Source organism: Anolis sagrei, chromosome 1 (genome assembly GCF_037176765.1).
Source record: "Anolis sagrei isolate rAnoSag1 chromosome 1, rAnoSag1.mat, whole genome shotgun sequence".
Classification (NCBI taxonomy): Eukaryota; Metazoa; Chordata; class Lepidosauria; order Squamata; family Dactyloidae; genus Anolis; species Anolis sagrei.
The window spans coordinates 96,338,027-96,359,112 of record NC_090021.1 but is presented as its reverse complement, the minus strand read 5'-3'; the positions used below and the strand labels follow the sequence as shown (position 1 = coordinate 96,359,112).

At 41.0% G+C, this 21,086-nt stretch overlaps 1 protein-coding gene across 2 annotated transcripts in view; it reads left to right on the top strand.

Moving 5' to 3' along the window:
- The first annotated feature begins 1,135 nt into the window (after positions 1-1,135).
- The window catches only part of LIN28B (lin-28 homolog B), a 121,224-nt gene continuing 101,273 nt past the window's right edge, over positions 1,136-21,086 (top strand). The window contains exons 1-2 of one of the 2 annotated variants that reach the window (XM_060753095.2): positions 1,136-1,270; positions 13,376-13,424. In XM_060753095.2, coding sequence (XP_060609078.2) covers positions 13,391-13,424 — 34 coding nt within the window. In that variant the 5' untranslated portion in view covers positions 1,136-1,270; positions 13,376-13,390. Of the gene's footprint in view, positions 1,271-3,993; positions 4,423-13,375; positions 13,425-21,086 lie in introns of those variants that run through there. The other variant, XM_060753096.2, reaches the window with a different exon arrangement.

Here is a 21,086-nt window from a genome sequence, read left to right as displayed (position 1 = left end):
TTACCCTACCCCAAACCCTAACCCTTACCCTCCCCTCCTTTCTATCCTTCCACCAAATTGAAATATATTCCCGCCCTCAGTGTGCTGCTCTCCTCTTCCCTTATTCACAACCACAGTTGTAACACTGGGAACTTCTGGACCCAGCTATCATACTATCACCGAAAGGTGCTCCTTTTGGCCACCTGAGGAGCAGTGAAGAGAGATTTAGGTGATAGTATGATAGCTAGGGGTAATAGTATGATAGCTGGGCCTGGAAGCCCTGAGTGTTAAGGAGATGCCACAAAGGCAGCTGTGAATAAGGAAAGAGAGGTGGGGAGTGAGAGCGGGAGAGAAGGAAGGATAAAAAAGAGGGGACACTTAGGGTAAGGGTTAGGACAAGGTTTAGGGCAGGGCTCCCCAAACTAAGGCCCGAGGGCCACATATGGCCCTCTAAGGTCATTTACCTGGCCCTCGCTCAGGGTCAACCTAAGTCTGAAATGACTTGAAAGCACACAACAACAACAACAACCCTATCTCATCAGCCAAAAGCAGGCCCACAATTCCGATTGAAATGCTAATAAGTTTATATTTGTTAAAATTGTTCTTCATTTTAATTATTGTATTGTTTTTAAGTGTTCTTTGTACTACAAATAAAATATGTGCACTGTGCATAGGAATTTATTCATGCCTCTTTCCAATTATAATCTGGCCCTCCAACAGTTTGAGGGACTGTGACTTGGCCCTCTGTTTAAAAAGTTTGAGGACCCTGGTTTAGGGTTAGGGTTACAGTTAGGCTAAGGGTTGGGGGTAACGGTTAGGGTACGGTTTAGGGTTTGGATTGGGGTTTCACCATTAAAGAGCTCTTATATTCCTTCTATATATTATCTGTCTCCGGCCTGGCTTACATTAGCTAAGTCTCTTTTGGGCAAACAGCGCTCCCGAAGGTGCGATGCGCCATCTCCTTAACGCTCGGAGCTTCCGGACCCAGCTGTCATACTATTACCCACCTTTCTTCGGAGGAAGCCCCTTCCTTGCCTCTTCCTGGGAGACGCCAGGAGGGAAAGAGGGGGGCGGCGGCGCAGCCAATGGGGAGGCGCGGGAAGGAGGGAAGGAAGGAAAGCGCAGCAGAGCAGGTGGGCGCCCGCGGCGGCGCAAACGCAACGCCGGCTGCACAGGCTGCGCCTCCCTCCCTCCCTCTCTCTCGCGCCGCCTGGCTTTGGATACAGAGGGACGACGCCGCTGGTCACGCTGAACCACCCCGGACCCGCTAGCCCGCCATGGCGCGCGCGAGGTGAGCCCTGAGGGAAAAAAGGGAGGGGGGAGAGGAGAGAGAGGGGCGGGGCTCAGAGCCGGGAAAGAGCGAGCGGGGGGGGGGGCGTGTGCGAGCGTGTGGAGAAAAAAGTTGGCAGGAGGAGGAGGGAGGGTGCGCTTTGGTGGGATGCTCAGCGAGCAAGGAGGAAGAGGAGAAGGAAAGCAATGAGGGGAGAGGGAGGGGGAGGAGAAGAGGAGCAAGGAAGGGGGAGAGGAGGGTCCCTGGGCTCGCCCCTGGGTTCCCTCCTGCCAGCCCTCAGAAACCTGAGCAGGGTCTCCCCGCCTCATTTCCTCTTTCGAAAAGAGGACCCAGTGGTGCCTTAGAAAGCCCCAGGGAGGAAGGAAAAGAGGAGGCGGAAGAGGAGAAGGAAAGCAATGAAGAGAGGAGGAGGGGAGGAGAAGGGTCCCTGGGCTCGCCCTGGGTTCCCTCCCTCCCTCCTGCCAGCCCTCAGAAACCTGAGCAGGGTCTCCCCGCCTCATTTCCTCCTTCGAAAAGAGGACCCAGGAGAGAGCCCTGGGCGAGGAGGTGGCTCTTCTTCTCTTCCTCGCAGGCCCTTTCCCGCCTCCCTGCCCCTCCCTTCCGCGAAGGGGGACGACGAGGGGGCGTGACGAGCCTTCCTCCCCACCCCTCTCTTCTCTTCTCTCCCCTCCCCTCCCCAAGAAACCCCTTGTTGCAGCCGGCTTCCTTTGGTGGGCGCAACCCCCGGCGTAGGACGGGGCTCAGGCGGGATGAGGGCCAGGGGTGGAAAGACTGGGGACTTTGGAGGATTAGGAGGGCCTGGAGAGGAGGCTCGAGGGTCGCTTTGCACGTGGGAATCCGGCCCGAGGAAGAGGAGATGGACAGCGACACTGTTTGCGAAGCTTTCTCTTTGAGGCGGATCTGGCCTTGTTAGGCACCCGCATTTCCCCTTTGACTGAGGTCCTCGTTCTGTATCAGAGGAAGGGAAGAGGGAGCGAGGCAGGTGGCCGGCTTGAGCTTCGTTTTCTCTCCCGAGCCGGGGGTCTCCTTTATGGGTTTTTAAGATGTAAGTCACAGAGGCCGCCATCTTGAATGGTTTCAGGCAACACAAGATGGAAATCCTCGCTCTTGCCCTCTTTTGTGCCCCCCTCCGGGATGGATTTCCTTGGCTTCCCCCGCTGTTGTTTCTGTACGGTTGGTGCTATAATGTTGTGTTGTAATAATAACTCCTTATGAAATGGGATATATGAATGGCAGGAAAGGGAAGGAAGGGAAAAAATAAAGAAGCCGAAACGTGTGCTCTTGGCCCCTTCCTCACATCTGAATAAACTCCCACATTATCTGATTTGAACAGGAATATATGGCAGTTTGGAACTCAGCTATCCCAGTTCAAAACGGATATTGTGGGATCTTCTGCCTTGATATTCTGGGATATAGGGCTGTGTGGAAGGGCTCTCAGCTATCCCAGTTCAAAGCAGACATTGTGGGATTTTCTGCCTTGATATTCTGAGTTATAGGGCTGCGTGGAAGGGCCCCTTCCTGCCTGCTTTTTAACACTGGTTTTGTGATAATAAATAAAAACCATTGCTGCTGGGAATAGGACTGGAGGGGAGTTGGGTGTGATTTCCTACCTCCTTTCTTTTACCCCACCTTTCTTGCTAAACAGGGACTGTGTTTGAGGTAGGTAAAGATTGACCAATTTGGTGTATGAAATCTATCCTGCAAAATGTGATAACACATGATGCAAGCAGGCATTTCTCTCAGGTGCCTGGAAGAGTATATTTTTAAATTATCTGGACGTAAAAGCCATGCAGCCCTGTAAAAATGGTTGTGAGTCTTACACTTAAATGTTGCAAAGCAAACAATACGGTCTCCTCTTAACTTAATTAAAGACTGCCCTTGGGAAATCCAGCAATAGCAAGAAAATATCACCATCTCTCTATACACAAAAGCATGTGCTCAGTCAAAAGGACAAATGGAATCAAGCAGAGGCCAATATGTGAGGGACTCTTTGCTGCTGAAAGGCAGGCGACTTAATATGCACATTCTAGCCTTGAGGTAATTTTAGTATATAAGATAAAAAAGATACATTATCTATCCCAAATCAGCCAAAATGAGCTGTTACAAAATTAGAAACATTTTAGTATTGTGCAGCGGTTTCAAATATTTTTCAGTCCTGCTTAATTACGGAAGTACTCAACATGCATTCATTTGCATCACGCAACCTCATTGGCTGTTGGGAATTAGCATCTTATGAATGTGATATGGTAATACCACACAGAAAACAGGTGGAATGGGTCTGTATTTGTGACAACATCTTAAATATAACAATTGTCAGGGATTTTTTTAAAGTGTTTTATGGTGCTACTGCATACCTATCGGAAACTGAGCACAGAATATACTGAGAAGTGTTTTGAATGTTGCCTTCAAGAACATTCAAACAAAAACACACCTGATCTTACAATCACTATATAAAATGTATAGCTGTCCCAATGAAAGAAATGACTGATTAGAAAAGGGATTTTTGATGTTACTTAGTGTTAGCTCCATACTTGGATCAATTTGCAGGCTTATTTAAATGTAAATACAGTATTTGGGAGAAAATTAGTGTCTTGACATGCTTGTGAAACATGCCAAAAATCCCAAAACATGCCAGAAATCCTTAAAAGGTGGTGGGTTTCAATGTGAAGCATAGAAAAGAAGAATGCTGTCTTTTGTTATCATCCAAACCATCATTGCAAGCAAAAGACAATGCTGCCTTTCAAAGCAATATCCTCAGACCACTGCTCTCAAATAGAAAAACTGGTAGTAAGAGCGTGTTTTGTTTCCTTTGGATTTTTGGTGTGTCATTGTCTGACTGGTTATAGTATTACTGAAAGGCGGCTTCATATGAGATAATGATTTTAAAGCTCTAAGTCACACATCCACATTAACTGTGGTTACAGCCACCCCCAAATATATAAGATTAGATTTCTGGTTTGCTTTATTAAACTCCCAAGACTAGTTACAGTTTGTAGAAATATAGCAGCGTATGTTTTTACATGAAAGCCCCTCCTCTGACATGACACTGGGTGATGTCGCTGGCCAAAGTGCTGGAGCAAGACAGCCATCTTGATTGTTATTCAAGTCAACTGAAAAACACCCTCAAGTTCTGAAATGACAGAACTACTGGAGTAAGTCACTCTATCTTTCATTTTGTTTTCATCCTTCACAAATTACACGATGTCTACGTTTTCATATTTGTTTTGCATCTGCATCATCCCTTGCCGTTGGAGACTGATTGCTGTGTTAGGGTCTTATCTGTCTATCTATCTATCTATCTATCTATCTGTCACCAATGTGTAAGAATGGTCAGTTCTTGAACCATCAAGCTGAATTTGAGTACCAATTATTTTTACATATGAATAATGTTTACATACTGATAACAAGTTTTTAATACAACAAGAGAATAAGGAATAGTGAACTGACAAATGGAACAGCTTTGGATTATGATTTTGGATGGCATGATTTTAATAACTGGTTTTAAATTGTATTGTTTAAATATTTTGGTTTTAATGTAACTATTTATTGTATGTTTATTTTTGGCATCAAATTGCTGCCTAATTTGTAAGGTCGCTCTGAGTCGCCTTCCGGGTTGAGAAGGGCGGGCTATAAATGACGTACATACATACATACATACATACATACATAAATTTGAAAGGCCTCAATGAAAGCCGAAAGGAAAATGTGTTGGGTGAGGTCTTTGTGAAAGTTTCAACACAGTGATGTATGCAAAGTAATTATAATGACACAGCACTGCACTTTCGTCCCATGCCCTTGCTCGTTCGCTACAATTTGCACTATTAATTCCCTTGTTATTGTGCATAGTTGGCCTGGTTTCATGACAGTTTTCACCATAGGTTACTGGGTGCTGTTTTTGAGTTTGAATTATTGTTTTATATGCTTTTGGTTTTATCCTGTATTGTATTGTGTGTTTATTTTATGCTATGTTTTAGGCACATTGTGCCATTATGTAAGCGGCCTGAGTCCCTTCAGGGAGATGGAGACGGGGTATAAAAATAAAGTTGTTATCAATATTATTACTACTTAATGATTATGGAACAAAATCATTCTGAATGTAAATTGATTGAGGGGATTGGTGTACTTTGGGGGTGGGAAGGATTTGGAAAGAACTGAAAAGCAAAGTAATCATATATTCTCTTTTTTCCTGAAAACAACTCTAGGGAAACTTACATTCATTCAGTTTTACTTCTCTTTTGGGTTTATAAAACACAGATATTTAACGTAGGTATTCTTGACCACTCACTTCTAAAAATAGAATGAATTGATATTCAGGAACTTCAAATTAAAGGCCAAAGGTGACAAACCAAGAGAAAGGTCACGCAGCTCATTTTCAAGCAATTGGTTTTTGCTTTGCTTCATGTCTGAACAAACGCTTAACTATGCAGCAAAGAGAGCTGTAATGTCACCCTTAGCTGAGAAGTACAGGTTATCTTACAGTTCTCCAAACAATATATATTTCCACCGGAGAGTAATGAATTTGGACAAATTAATTTTCAACAAGCATTTTTATATACAGGGTGTGGGTTGCATTATTTTACTTTGATAATGCAGTTCCAAGTGTAACTTTTTGTATGTTCATACTGATGTAGTTTTTTATTAAGATCTGTATTGCATACACTGTTGCAATTTCTCCAGGTTGTTTAGAACAAATAGATCCATTAAAAAAACAACTTGAATGTGTGTGTGTGTGTGTGTATATATATATAAAATTGAAAGTGTTTTGTAGTAATGCAGTGCATCAACTCTGAAATTAGGTCCAGTTTTCAAAAGCTTAAATTTTAATACATCTGTTAGTTTTTTGAATGCTACAAACCAATACTGCTGTATTTTTCATTCAATTTTTCCCTCCAATCAAACAAAAGGTTGGGGTTATTACTCAATTTTATATGTTTTCTATTGAGCCTTGAGTTACTTTCTAATATCAGCAATGTAGCTCACCTTTAATTTTTAAAATAATTTAAAAATATGTCCATAAAATTATATGATAATATCTTTGTAAAACAAGTAGTAAACTGGAAAATGCCAATATGTGAAGTATCCAGTAGAATTTTTAGAGAAACAATATGGTAAAACGTGTGTGTTCTTGACCTTCTAAAACATTTTGCTCAAATTTATGCAAAGAATTAATTAACTTAAATTCTGTGAATATAAAGTGGTGCCTGGTTTTCACTTTTGACTTATTTACTGTGAAAATGTTTACTGTTCAATTGAAACAACTGAACTCTGTATTTATATAATATTTTATATTTTAAATAAAAAATTTGGCCACTCTAACAAAAATGGTCTATGTATCTATCATTCTGTAGATGTTTGTGTTAGCACCCATTTAGTAAAACATAAATAATAGTAATAGTAGTAGTAGTAGTAGTAGTAGTAATAATAATAATAATAATAATAATAATAATTGTATACTGCCCTATCTCCCCAGAGAGATCTCCCCTGTTTCAGTTGCTGGAAAGAAACCATGCAGACAATTACATCAAGATAAAAACATTCGACAATATATCACAATCTAATTAAACTTAACAGACAAAATAAACAACAACTGAAAACATCATCAAATACAAAAAATATACTACAACACACTAAAGATAAAAATATTTAAAACCCATTTCAGTGAAACATTAATTCTAGTAAAAATTGTGAGGTGCTACTAAGGCTTAAATATTAACACAATTCTATTTGGCCCTACTGTTGGATTTCATAATCTTAAAATATTGTTATCAATTTGTAGTAAGTTATATACATAACAAATATGCAGTTAGTTGGATTAAACATAGTATGTTCACCTTCTAATATTATATAAACATTTGAATATAATACTAATTGGAAGACAAACTAGGAAAGAGGTTAATCAAACTTCTTTAAAGTTCAATAAAATTGGGCACATATCTATCCTTTATGTATTTATTCTGCCAAATTACACTAAATCGGATGCCCTCATTGTTCAAGATTCTAACATTGCATTGAATTCTTCAAGGAAGCAAACTGAAAGAATGTTTACAATATATTTGTTTTAAACTGTTCAGAATTGCTGCACTAATTGGACTCATAATATGATAATCTCAAAGATCTTTCAATCTTTTCATGCACGGCTCACAAGAGAAGGAATGGTAAAAGGTTATATGTATGGAACTTAATTGAGATTAAATGTGAATTTCTATTGATATTAAAATAATCTAAATTATTCCTCTTATACATAATGTTTAAACTGGTACACATGTAGTGAAATGAAAATTAAAATGTTTGGATACTTTAATTTTAGGAAGCGCAAATGAAAGATCAAACTTATTGCAGTGAATAAAGAATACCATTCTAATCTTGGTAAAATCCAAACTTGGTTAAATCAATTTAAAGCCCACTTAGGAAAGTGTAGAACACGAAGAACATTTTAATTCAACCCACCCCCCCCACCCCCCAAATGTGGTCAAGATTTTCAGGTTGACATAAATGGACAAGAGAAGAAAAGTTGTTCTGTTAAGATAGAAATTAATGATTGATTTATATTTGAGGTTGAATCTAGTCTGTCGAGGCTAGAAAGGCCGCAAATGGGATGAGAAAAATAGCATAAAGTGGAATGGAAATATTGTTTCTGGAAATGAGAGCACGCTTTCTGCTTTTCATATTTCTATTAAGAGTGGTACAGATATGATACAAATCTTTTCCATTAGTTAAGAAATTGTATTGTACATGAAACACTATGAAAGCTAGTAATAATAATGGATTAGTGCTGTTATCTAGCCTAAATTATGAATTTAATTTCATTTGGCTTCATGGATCTTATTTTTAAAATATGCTAACAATAAGCAGCAATGATTCAACTTAGTTCCAGTGTAAGAAAGATGCAGTGTGTAGCTGTAATCTAATTACACACGCCGGGAATATGCCAAGGATATATATGACAGGCATTCTAATTGGAGCAAGTAAAGATTAAGTGTAAAATTAATGGGATGTATAAATCCTATTAATTTCAATTAGATTGTGAAAAATGTGTATAACCCTCCCTACTGTTGAAATCAGCGGAGATTGAGTTTGGCAGGACTGTACACAAAATTCATCTATCATGTTCTTTTTGGTAATCGTTCAGTGGAGTTGTATTTTGAATATCATCTAAAAAAGGATAGGAAACCAATAATATTGGCTCTCATAAAAGATACCTTCAAAGATGCTTTCACTTCAATTATCTTACTACCCTGATGGCAATTGGCTTCGTTATATGGATTTCTCGCTAAATTATTAAAGCATATCCATAAAACTGGATTCAAAAATGATTATCACAAGCTGTGTTTTGTTTTCATTTTCCTGGACTTTTGAAAATAAAAGCTGCAGATTTTAAAATAATTTTGTATATATGTGACATTCTTGGCATGATATTGTTAAACTCACTACAATTCAGTTATTCTATGATTTTTTTTTCTACATAGTTTTAGTAAGCAATATGTGAACAAATGTAACATTTCAATTAAATTCCTCTTAACAGATACTAAACAATGAACATATTTTGATCTACAATTTTAGTTTAGATTGTAAAATGAAAATATATTAATTCACATAATAAAGCATTGAAATAACTTTTAAAATAAATGAATTTATAAGGCTAGGGAAAGATACTACTAAGAGAAAACATCAAAACTTTTGTGAAATAAAGTTTTGAAATGTTGGTTGGACATTTTCTATTTCTGTTTTGCATTTCAGAAGAACTTTAGGTTGCACATTCAGCATTTTACAGTTTTGCTACTGCTTTGTTTCAACTATACGAGTTTTTATAGTTAAGTTATAAAGCCTTTTTCTTCATTGTGAATTTTATTGAGGTTTGAATAGTAATCATCTTTCAAAGCTGATGCATAATACTATATGGATCAAACTTTCTTACATGTTGAATGTCATCTGGAGATTAGACCTACTGAACAGACCTAGCATTTGATGCTGGAACAAACACATTGACATCTTTTGTTTCAGAATGCTATCTTGCTATACCAGCCTTTATAAATGTAAACTAACAAAGTGCTTAAATGTACAACACGTTGAGAATATGCTGGAATGTCAAACTCTGTGAAGAAATATGTATTATTAGAGAGAAAGTCAAAATCAAAAGTGGATACCTTGCTGACGTGACAAACTCCTAAATGTGCAGATCGCTGTTTGGTATCATCCAATAAATTTGCTAATATACATTCTGTGTATTTGTGCCCTATTAAGTGAAATATCTCTGTTTACAGGAAAAGATACATAGTCAGAATATACTGGTTAGTACTATCCTGACGTACATCACACTCATGACTTCTGTTTCACTATTCTTTCAAGCCTGTCAGGCCCCTTCCACACATCTGAATAAAATCCCACCCTTTCTGCTTTGAACTGGAATACATGGCAGTGTGAATTCAGATAACCCAGTTCAAATAGTGTGGTATTTTCTGCCTTGATATTCTGAGTTATATGGCTGTGTGGAAGGGCCCTTAGCTTCTCAAAAAAAACACAAACAAACAAACAAACAAAAGTGTGGAGAAATTATTAATTATTGTTATGAAATTGCCGTAGAACTGCCCCACTGTACTGCTAAACTTGCTTTTTGAAGTCCATTGAATCTGAAAAGATGAGCAGACAGGTCATCTTTTTCCTCCTGTCTGAACCCAACCATATAGATTTCCCAGCATTAGAGATTACTGATCTTCACAATATTGTGCAATATGTTAAGGGTGCAATAGATATTTATGCAGCAAGGTGGAAAAATATTGAGATCAAGAAGTTACATTTATCCTCTTACTATAATAATAATAATAATAATAATAATAATAATAATAATAATAATGGGTTGTTGTTGTAGGCTTTTTTCAGGCTATATGGCCATGTTCTAGAGGCATGGCCATATAGCCCGAAAAAAACTACAGCAAACCAGTAATTCTGGTCGTGAAAGCCTTCGACAATACAATAATAACAATAACTTTATTTTTATAGCCCGCCACCATCTCCCCGAGGGGACTCGGGGCAGCTTACAAGGGGACAAGCCCAAGTTAAAAATAAAAGAAACATCAATCCAATAAAAACATAACACAATCACAAAACATCATCATAAAACAGTAAGGCTGAGATAAAAGCTGGGTTCACGCTCAATAAGAGCAATGATTCCAAAATGGAACCTGTGGAATTCAAATGAACAGGGACTAAGGAATACCCATTAAAAAGTGTTGAAGTAACAGATGGGAGGGCCAGAAATAAAGTGCCGGGCTTAGAATAGGAACAAGATAGTTCTTGGGTGAAACTGCCTAATCAAAGGCTTGGATACATTGCAAGGGTTTGATGGTGGTACTAAAGAAATCGTGTGAGTGTTTTGATGCTTTGGCTCCCTTGGAGTTATGTCAGCATAGACTTTAACCTTCAAAATGAAACAGAGCTGTTTCATGGGAAGTAGAAACTTGTTTTGAATTATTTAGAGTGCAGAACCTGAGTACTATATATTTGCCTTAATCTTATGCCGTGAAGATTAATTGGACTTCTTGATTGTTAGAATAATAAACAGTCTTGAAGACAAACATATCCCAAAAGGAATGCACATCGAAGAACTCTGAGGAATGTGCCCTACAACATTAATCTTTTTCTCTTGTGCATGTAGAAAGGGAGGGGGAACTAATTGCTTATGAACCTCTATTATATACTTGAAGTGTCTTCCATTAGAAGATGGATGTGACCTAATTTTTGAAAAAGAAAATGCTGTTTCATTGGTACAATGTGTAATTTCAACATGTTCAAGTCTTGAGTTAAATTTCTACACATGTTTTTTCTAAATTTATACAAATGTTTTTTTTCTGTATAGTACAATTATTTAATTCTGGATATATTTGCATTTTATGTTATTAATAGATAATAAATGCAATATATAAAAAAGATTGAATATTGAATGTTAATATAAGAATTCATGTAGTTAATGGTCAGATCCATTCTACAACTCTTTAAAGTTGTTTTGTGTGCCTTGAAATCATTTCCAACTTATGACAATCTTATGGTTTTCTTGGCAAGATTAGTTCAGAGGTGGGTTTGCCTTTGCCTTCCTCTACATCTGTGGGGGTATGATTTACCCAAAAGTACCCAGTGGGTTGTCATGACCAAAAAGATTTGAACTCTGGTCTCCAGAATCAGAATCCAACACTCAAACCACTACACCATACTGGCTTTATGTGCTTAAGGTGTGTGTTTGTATGCATGTGCCTTCACGTTTTGACTTGCGACTTCATGAATTTTGTAGAGTTTTGATGTTATGCACTTTTCTACACATTTTAATTTTCTAGGTTACATGTTTTAGTGTCATTATGTTTTATTGGTGTCATTATGTTTTATTTAAGTATTTGTATTTTTATTATTTTAATTTGATTATTATTTATTTATTTACAATATTTCTATCCCACCTTTCTTGAATTTGAAGGTGACTCAAGGTGGCTAATTCTGATTCTTTTTCTTTGGCTATAAGTTTATTAATGTTATTTTGTTCTATTTTGATGTGTTAATTTGTATATGGCACTGAATGCTAGCCTTTTTTGGATGGAAACCTCCCTGAGTCCCCTTGGGGAGGGAGGGCGGACTATAACTAAAGTATATATTATTTATTATTTTCTTTACCTACCTACATCAATCACGTTTGAGTTAATTTTAATGGTTAACACATTTTTCAGTGTAACTAGTGAAAGCATCAACTAAGTTTAATCCAATATACAATATAATGGTATAGTACAATATAGTGATATATAATACTAACATATAATACTAATATAATATATTGTGTGTGTGTGTGTGTATCTTGTAAGCCATTCTGAGTCCCCTTTGGGATGAGAAGGGCGGCATATAAATGCCATAAATAAATAGATAAATAAATAAATATTATTTTGAAGCTATAGAGTGACTATCAGCACTGAAGGAGCTGATGGTGGATGAAAGGTTTTTTTAAACGATGTAATAGGGCTTGGACTATTTCAAATTAGCAGCTCCAAGGGGACAAATGAATTATTATTATTATTATTATTATTTATTTGTAATCTTCCCGATCTAGGGTGGTTTCCCATGAGTAACAAAAATGGCAAACATTCAGTGCCAAAAACAGACAAATGACAAGTCAAATCAAAAGCAATGGATAAAACAATCTCAATATAAACTTATAAAACTAACCAAAAATAGCAGAGGATTAAAATAAACATAATATAACATATCACACACATTTACCACATGATAAAGCATTAAAAGCATAAGATGGTTTACAGCATCCAACTGGCTGTGGTAAGTGTCAAATATCTAGGCGAGTATATATATATAGAGAGAGAGATGTATAGCAGTATTCACTGTTCTGCTCCGTTCAAGAGATGTGGTTGTGGTTCCTTGACATGTACCTTAAATTTAGTTCTGTTACATTGATAACATGAGTTTCCCTCAAGAAGGAGGCAAACAGCCAAATAATCTACGTAATTCTTTTTAGTCTGAAGTAAGATACACCTAATACATTCATCTTATCCAAGTAACATTGTTTCAGGGTCTATGGCTTGTAGGGCTTCACTTGTAATAAAAGCAGCAACAACAATGTGTCACATGCCTGGTGAGTATGTTAACTGCTGTGCTTTGTCTCCAGTTGGCCAGAAAGAATTCCAGCCTATGTTTGTCTTGATTGTGGTTTAATTGAATTTTAAATTGCACTGCATGCTGTGTGAATGATAATTCCAGCAACCAGAAGGCTTTGAGCTGCTTCTGCAGTTATTAAGTGAATAATGCATTGTGCTATCCAGTTACCACTAGGCAGCATGCTTGTGGAGGAGGCCAATTAAAAGATAAATAGCTTTCATAAAAAATGTGAACGTCTTCTTCCCGTAAGTGCATTAGACTGATTAGGACACCACCTGGTTGTTTTGTTGTGGTTGTGATGAGCTAGGTAAGTTTCAACCTGTTAAAAGTTTACAGGTCACTTCATAGAGTCAAGACTTGCCATTTTATGGCCTTCTAATGAGCCATTAAACTGGAGACGAGATAATTAAATACAGTTCTCTGCTGGAATTAACATGGTAGTGACTGCAGCTCTCTGATTTCTAGGTGCTTCGGAAGACTATGAAATCCTTCTGGAAAGTCTCTTCAAGTCCAGGTTAGTACTTGTGGACCCCCTCTGATCACTTTTGTTGTCTTTTATGCAACTGGAATTGTTTGAAGTATTAGGATTGCTTAGAAAATAGTTTGAATATGGTTTTAAGGAGGAATGCAAGCATGAAAATACACAAGGATTTCCCAAGGCTTGGTTGAAGCTTCCTTGAAACGGAGGCAACTGAATCCAAAGCAGTTTTCCATGTAAGTAAAAACTACTTGAATGTCAGCATGGTATTATTCTAATTTTCAATGGATTGGATCTGGGCTTTGTTTTTACCATTGGCAACCTTATTTGTGTGTGGAGTTCTGATGATTCTTCTCTGTTCCTGGAGAGATTTGCACTTCTGAAGAGTCTTCACAGGACAAAATGCTGACAGACACACGTCCCAGAGGATGTAGAAAGTAGCCCTCTACAGCTGACTTTCCCCATGTAAACCTCAATTCCTTCAAATGTTCAGTCTTATGACACCTTCAGTGGTTTGAAAAGTAGGGGAAATAAACTTGAAAATGGAAGTACTAATAAAATGAGATTCCAAAAACTTGGTGGAGATCTTGGGAAAAGAAAACATGTCTTCCTCTGTGGAAGAGTGACACGATGATGGCGGTATTGTTATAACTTTGGCACAGTTTAAAACTTGTTTGGATAGTTCTGTTTTGCTTGGTTGGCTCTCTCAGGATCATACATCTGCTCAGTCATTGGGTTGTAGTGAGTTTTCCAAGCTATATGGCCATGTTCCAGAAGCATTCTCTCCTGATGTTTTCCTCACATCTATGGCAGGCATCCTCTTAAATCAGGACAGTAAACAAAGAACAACACTAAAAAAAAAGAAAACGGGAATTCCAGACAGAAAATAAGCAGGGCCAGCTAACACCTCTCAACAAAGGATTCCCCTGGACAGGAAGCAATCAGGCTTTGAAACTGCAAGGGCGTGCAATAAATAAAGATGGCCAATTGCAACATCTGCACTTGCCTCAAGCAGAAAAGAGTTATTTCTCCCACCCTGGACATTCCACGGATATATAAACCTCACTTGCCTAGTTTCCAACAAACCTCACAACCTCTGAGGATGCCTGCCATAGATGTGGGTGAAATTTCAGGAGAGAATGCTTCTGGAATATGGCCATACTGCCCAGAAAACTCACAGCAATCTGGTGATTCCAGCCATGAAAGCCTTCGAGAACACATTGCTCAGCCATTGTTTCGTAGGCTGCACTGCTAGGTCAGTGTGCCATTGATTTTCAAGTTTTGTTTATTTTTCTATATTATCATTATCATTATTATTTGATGTTGTGACACATCCTTCTTCCAGGAATTCATACCAAGGCAACCCATTCACCCCGACTTTGTCTGCCATGTACTTTTAAGCCTAACATCAGGAGAGAATGCTTCTGGAACATGGCCATACAGCCTAGAAAACTCACAACACTTAGTGATTAAGGCCGTCAAAGCCTTTCACAATCTTGTGAGAAGCTTCTGTTCCCATATGGGAAGCTGGAGCTGACAGACGGGAGCTCACCCCATCTCACGGATTCCAACCTCCGACCTTCAGGTCAACAAGGGTTTAACCCATTGTGCTACCACGGCAGTTCAGGTGCTATCAAACTGCATTAATTCCTCGGTGTAGATGCACCCCGGCCGTGCCTTTACCTGTCTTCATTTACCTATTAGCAAGCACTGCCCCTATTTATCTATCTATGGAGGACCCGCCTACTTTTTACTCTACCTTATTAATTAATCTATACTCCACTCTTCCCTTATTAAATGCAGAACACGAATCCCTCCTTCCAGGCAGCGCTGCCGTCTTTTTCTAGTGTTGGGATATAGGACAAGAATGGATATCTCAAGAATGAGTATCTCATTCAAGAATGATATCTCATTCTTGGGGGTGTGTTTTGTGTCCTGCAAGGAGAATGTCTCCTTCTTGTGGGGTGTGAATTCTGCCCTGCAAAGAGAAACATGCCGGTTTTCCCCTGGACGACAAAGAGAACGGACTCAGGTTCGACGCAGCAGCATAGGATGCATCTCCACAGTTGAATTAATGCAGTTTGATACCACTTGAACTGCTGTCTCTCGAAACACGCAACTTGCCTTTGCCATGGTCTGGAAAAGGAAGGCCATCTGGGAAATGCCAAGGAGGGGTTGGGACCTTTCCGAAACGACGCCCTCTTCCTCCACGCACTGCCTTGAGGGCGCATCTCCACTGGGAGATTAATGCAGCTCGACACCGCTCTGTTAGAACTCAACGCCACGGAGCGGCGAGAACTGTAGCTTGACCAATGACTACGTCACACTAGAGGGGAAAAAAATCCACTTATTTTAATACTGGTGGCCAGATTTTGTCCATTTTCATGGTTTTCTCCTTTCTGTTGAAATTGTCCACATGCTTGTGGATTTTTTTAAAAATCAGGACAGTAAATAAAAAAACAACACTCTCAAAACAGGGGAATTCCAGACAGGACCAATCAGGACCAGCTAACACCTCCCAACAAAGGTTCCCCCAGGCGGTAAGCAGCTAGGCTTTGAAGCTGCAAGGCTATTGGATACTAATCAAAGCGATTAATTGCAACAGTCACACTTGCCTCCAACAAACAAGAGGGGTTTTTTTTACCATCCTGGACCTTCCACAGATATATAAACCTCACTTTCTTAGTTTCCAACAGACCCCACAACCTCTGAGGATGCCTGCCTCATTACTGCATCACACTAGGGAATGAATCCACTTTAAATCCGGTTTCTGCCTCCTGCAGAATTCTGGGGTTTGTAGTTTAGTCATGCAGTTAAAGGCTCCTCCCTAAACTACAAACTCCAGAATTCTGCAGGAGGCAGAAACCGGATTTAAAGTGGATTTTTTCTCTCTAGTGTGATGAGGGTTCAACAACAAGTCTCTAGCCTCCTCTCTCTTCCAAAGGAGTGTTGGTGCCTCCCCAAACGACGACGCCCACAACACTGCGTCTCAGCGGGTTTGTGCGTTTGGGGAATAGGAAGGAAGCGCCTCACGTGGACCGTTTCTTGGTATGCCTGAAGACCAGCAGATTAGTCCAGGGCAAACTATATTCTAGCCGATTTCAATCTAAAGGAGGGCGACAAAAATGATCAAGGGTCTGGAGAACAAGCCCAGTGAGGAGCGGCTTTAAGTTCTGGCCATATTTCGCCTGCAGAAGAGAAGACTGAGAGGAGACATGAGAGCGATGTATAAATATGTGAGGGGAAGTCATAGGGAGGAGGGAGCAAGCTTGTTTTCTGCTACCCTGGAGACTAGGACTGGGAGCAATGGCTTCAAATTACAGGAAAGGAGATTCCACCTGAACATTAGGAAGAACTTCCTGCTCAGCAGTGAAACTCTCTACCCCGAAGTATGCTGGAGTCTCCTTCTATGGAGGCTTTTAAACAGAGGCTGGATGGCCATCTGTCGGGGATGCTTTGAGCACGATTGTCCTGCTTCTTGGCAGGGGGTTGGACTGGATGGCCCACGAGGTCTCTTCCAACTCTAAGCGACTGAGGGGGGGGGGGGGGAGGAAAGGGCCTGAGGCTGTTAGGAATGGCGGGAGTTGAAGTCCAAAACACATGGAAGGCCCAAGTTTGCCCAGGCCTCTTCCAAAGCCTCATCTCTCCCCCAATGCATGGAAGTGAATGGGAGGCGCCCAGGAACACGTGGCCTTGTACAACTTTCGAAAGGCGTCGCCCTTTCCTTGTTCTAAAACGGCGAAATCTCCCCAATCCGTGAGGATGTTGAGGCATGGGATCCATGGGAAGAACTCGACCTGAACAGTCTCCAACGACAGAGAGTCCAAGGGATGACTCGCGTGGGAGATCAAGACTCGGGAATGTCCCGATGCATGGCCACACTATCACATTTTTAGAAAACGTTTGAAGGGCTTGAGAGAGATTGCAACAATTACACCAAAAAGGGGGTTCGGGACACGTTAAAACCTGCAGCGCTCACTGGGGTGCTGTGAGTTTTCCAGGTTGTATGTCCATGTTCCAGAAGCATTCTCTCCTGACGTTTCGCCTGCATCTGTGGCAGGCTTCTTCAGAGGTGCCAGGAGCCCCCGCTGGCCCAATGGGTTAAACCCTTGTGCCGGCAGGACTGAAGATCGACAGGTCGTAGGTTCAAATCTGGGGAGAGCATGAATGAGCTCCTTCTGTCAGCTCCAGCTCCCCATGCGGGGATAGGAGAGAAGCCTCCCACAAGGATGGTAAAACATCAAAAACATCCCGGTGTCCCTTGGGCAACGTCCTTGCAGACGGCCAACACCAGAAGTGACTTGCAGTTTCTCAAGTCGCTCCTGACACACAGAAAAAAAATATCCTCAGAGGTTGAATGCTTCAGGAGAGAATGCTTCTGGAACATGACCATACAGCCCGGAAAAACTAACAACAAACCAGTGATTCCGGCCATGAAAGCCTTCGACAATACTAAAGCGGGCACTTTAATATTTTTTCACTTAATCATGATGCCTTAACACCTTTGCCTGATGACAAAAGTGGAGCTTCGGGTGCCTTGTATTTTGAGGATTTTTGGTCGCGGTTGCGTGGATTTTGGACGATGTCTTTGGCTGTACGGCACAAACGCGGGTACCCCTGGATACGTTGCCTTGATCACGCTCTCTGCGGGATATGCAATGGGGTTCAAGGCTGCTTAGATCCCCCAAAGGATCCATAATAGGAAGCCCGTCCGTGTTGCCGTTAATTCAGTCGGGAGGCCAGTGGCTTCCTTTAACCCTTGGATTATAGAGTTGGAAGAGACCTCGTGGGCCATCCAGTCCAACCCCATTCTGCCAAGAAGCAGGACAATCGCGTTCAAAGTACCCCAGAGGCCATTCAGCCTCTGTTTAAGAGCCTCCATAGAAGGAGCCTCCACCACACTCCGGGGCAGAGAGTTCCACTCCTGAACAGATCTCACAGCTAGGAAGGTCTTCCTAATGTTCAGATGGAAACTCCTTTCCTGTAGTTTGAAGCCATTGCTCCGCGTCCTAGTCTCCAGGGCAGCAGAAAACAAGCTTGCTCCTTCCTCCCCATGACTTCCCCTCACATATTTATACATGGCTATCGTGTCTCCTCTCAGTCTTCACTTCGGCAGGGTAAACATGCCCTGCTCTTTAAGCCGCTCCTCATTGGGCTTCTTCTCCAGACCCTTGATCGTTTTAGTCGCCTTTTTTTCGATTGAAATTGGAATATATGGGCGGGGCGAGGGCGTCTACACTATATAGAATGAATGCAGTTTGGCACCGCTTTAATTGTCATGGCTCATTGGTATTGAATCCTGAGATATGGAGTTTGGCAAGGTCTTTGTCAAAATACAAACCCCAGGATTCACTAGCATTGAGCCATGAGAGTACAACTAACTGCATTCATTCCACAGTGCAGGAACCCTTCCTCTCGGGACTGGAGGCTCCGAAGGAGAATGAAGCGCGCCTCTGAGCATGTGCCGACGGCTGTGCCGCCCCCTTCCGAGCCAAACCTGATGGACCAGGGCTGTTTCCTTCCAGCCCTTTCCAAGGAAGAGCAGCTGAGGGGGAAAGGGAAAGGGCCTGAGGCTGTTAGGAATGGTGGGAGTTGGAGTCCAAAACACTTGGAGGGAGGGCCCAAGTTGGCCCAGGCCTGCTACATAGCTTGGATGCTCCAGATGATCGCCTTCTTGTCTGCTGCGCGATGGGGGACGGGGTAACATCTGCATCTACATTGTTTTGACACTCCTTTAACTGCCACGGTTTAATGCCATGGGATCTTGAGGTGTGCCATTTTGACAGGCTCTTTCGCCTTCTCTGCTAAAGGGGGCGGAGTGTTTCACCAAACTGCCGCTCCCAGGCAGGATTCCATATAGCCTTGAGCCGCGGCATTCAAGTGGTGTCGAACTGCATTAAATCTACAGTGCGCACGCCTCCCAATGAACTCCGGTCTCCCTTCGGTGCCTCTTTTTGACGTTGTTCGGTGTCATTTTAGGGGACCGTGATTTCACTCGGAAAGAGGGATGGACGAAAGCGGGAATTTTGTGTCGTATCAGGAGTGACTTGAGAAACTACAAGTCGCTTCTGGTGTGAGAGAAATTGGCCGTCTGCAAGGATGTTGCCCAGGGGACATTGCCCGGGTGTTTTGATGTTTTATCATCCTTGTGGGAGGCTTCTCTCAAGTCCCCGCATGGGGAGCTGGAGCTGACAGAGGGAGCTCATCCGCACTCTCCCTGGATTCTCGGTCTTCGTCCTGCCGGCACAGCGGTTTAACCCATTGCACCACCGTGAACTTCCTGGTGAATTCAAAGTGCATCTATGGCATTCATCCTCAGAGGTTGTGAGGTCTGGAAGATTGCTTTGGAGCTTTCCAAGCGATTCTTCCTCACTTTAGGATTTTCGTCTCCCCCTCATATGTTCCTTTTCGTTAAGGTTTTTAAAAAGGGGGAATGGAGGGGGGGGGGGTCCAGGAAGGTTGCAAGAGGTTCCCAGCTGTCCAAGGCTCTCCCCCCCCCCCCCTCTCTCTCTTTCTCTTTCTCTTCCTCACGCGGGACTTGAAAGGCCGACCTCCTTTGCAGGAAATGAATGAGCCGATAACATCTGACACCAGTGACCAGTCCGCTGACCCCAACCTTAATGCCGCTAATACTGGAGGCCTCCACATTTTCAGGGCCCCCTCTCCCCACCGGAGTTTCTCTGGAAACGCCTCTCTCATTCCTTTTGCACATTCCTTCTTTCCCCCTCGAATGGCTCGCTTTCTTGTGGAAGTTTCACTCTTCAAAATGCAACAACCACAACAAACCGATCTTGCTGAAATAAATGCCAAACACAACAACAACAAAACCCCACTCATCTCGATACAAAGTAAATCCCAACATTAAAAAACAGTGCAGCCCCAAATCCATGAGAAATAAATATAAAAATAGAATTATGCAACCCAGTGGATTAAAATCCATTAAAACGATTAAACATTGTTAAAATAATAAAGACTTGATCACTTTCCTCTTTTCACGTGGACACACTTTACAGATGTATACATTTCCTTTATTTTTATCCTGCCTTTCCTCCCAAAATAACCTAACAAGAGATATGGCACAATACCTCGTCTCACTAGAGAATGAATCCACTTAAAATCCGGTTTCTGCCTCCTGCAGAATTCTGGGGTTTGTAGTTTAGGGAGGAGCCTCTCTAAACTACAAAGCCCAGAATTCTGCAGGAGGCAGAAACCGGATTTTAAGTGGATTCATTCTCTAGTGATGAACAACAAATGCATTAAAATATGAGTACAAAAACAAACAAAAAAAAACAAAAACTATTTAAACTATTTTGTTTAAAAATTGCTCAACAATAGTTTTGTTTAAAAATTGCTCAACAATAATTTCTTCTTTGTTTGTTGATATTCATTCCCTTATCTTTCCACACAGCTGAATAAAATCCCACATTTTTTGCTTTGAACTGGAATTTGTGGCAACGTGGAGTCCACTCAGATAACCCAGTTCAAAACAGATTTTGTGGGATTTTCTGCCTTGATATTCGAGGTTATATGGCTGTGTGGAAGGGCCCTGGATTTAGACTTGTATCCTGTGCAAACTAGAAATGTTTGGGACTACCTTTACCTGCAACCATATGGCTAACAATCTTTTAATATTTCTGAATATTAGAAAATATTATTTTTAGCTCATGGAGGTAGGATGTTGTAGCCAAGAGGAATTAA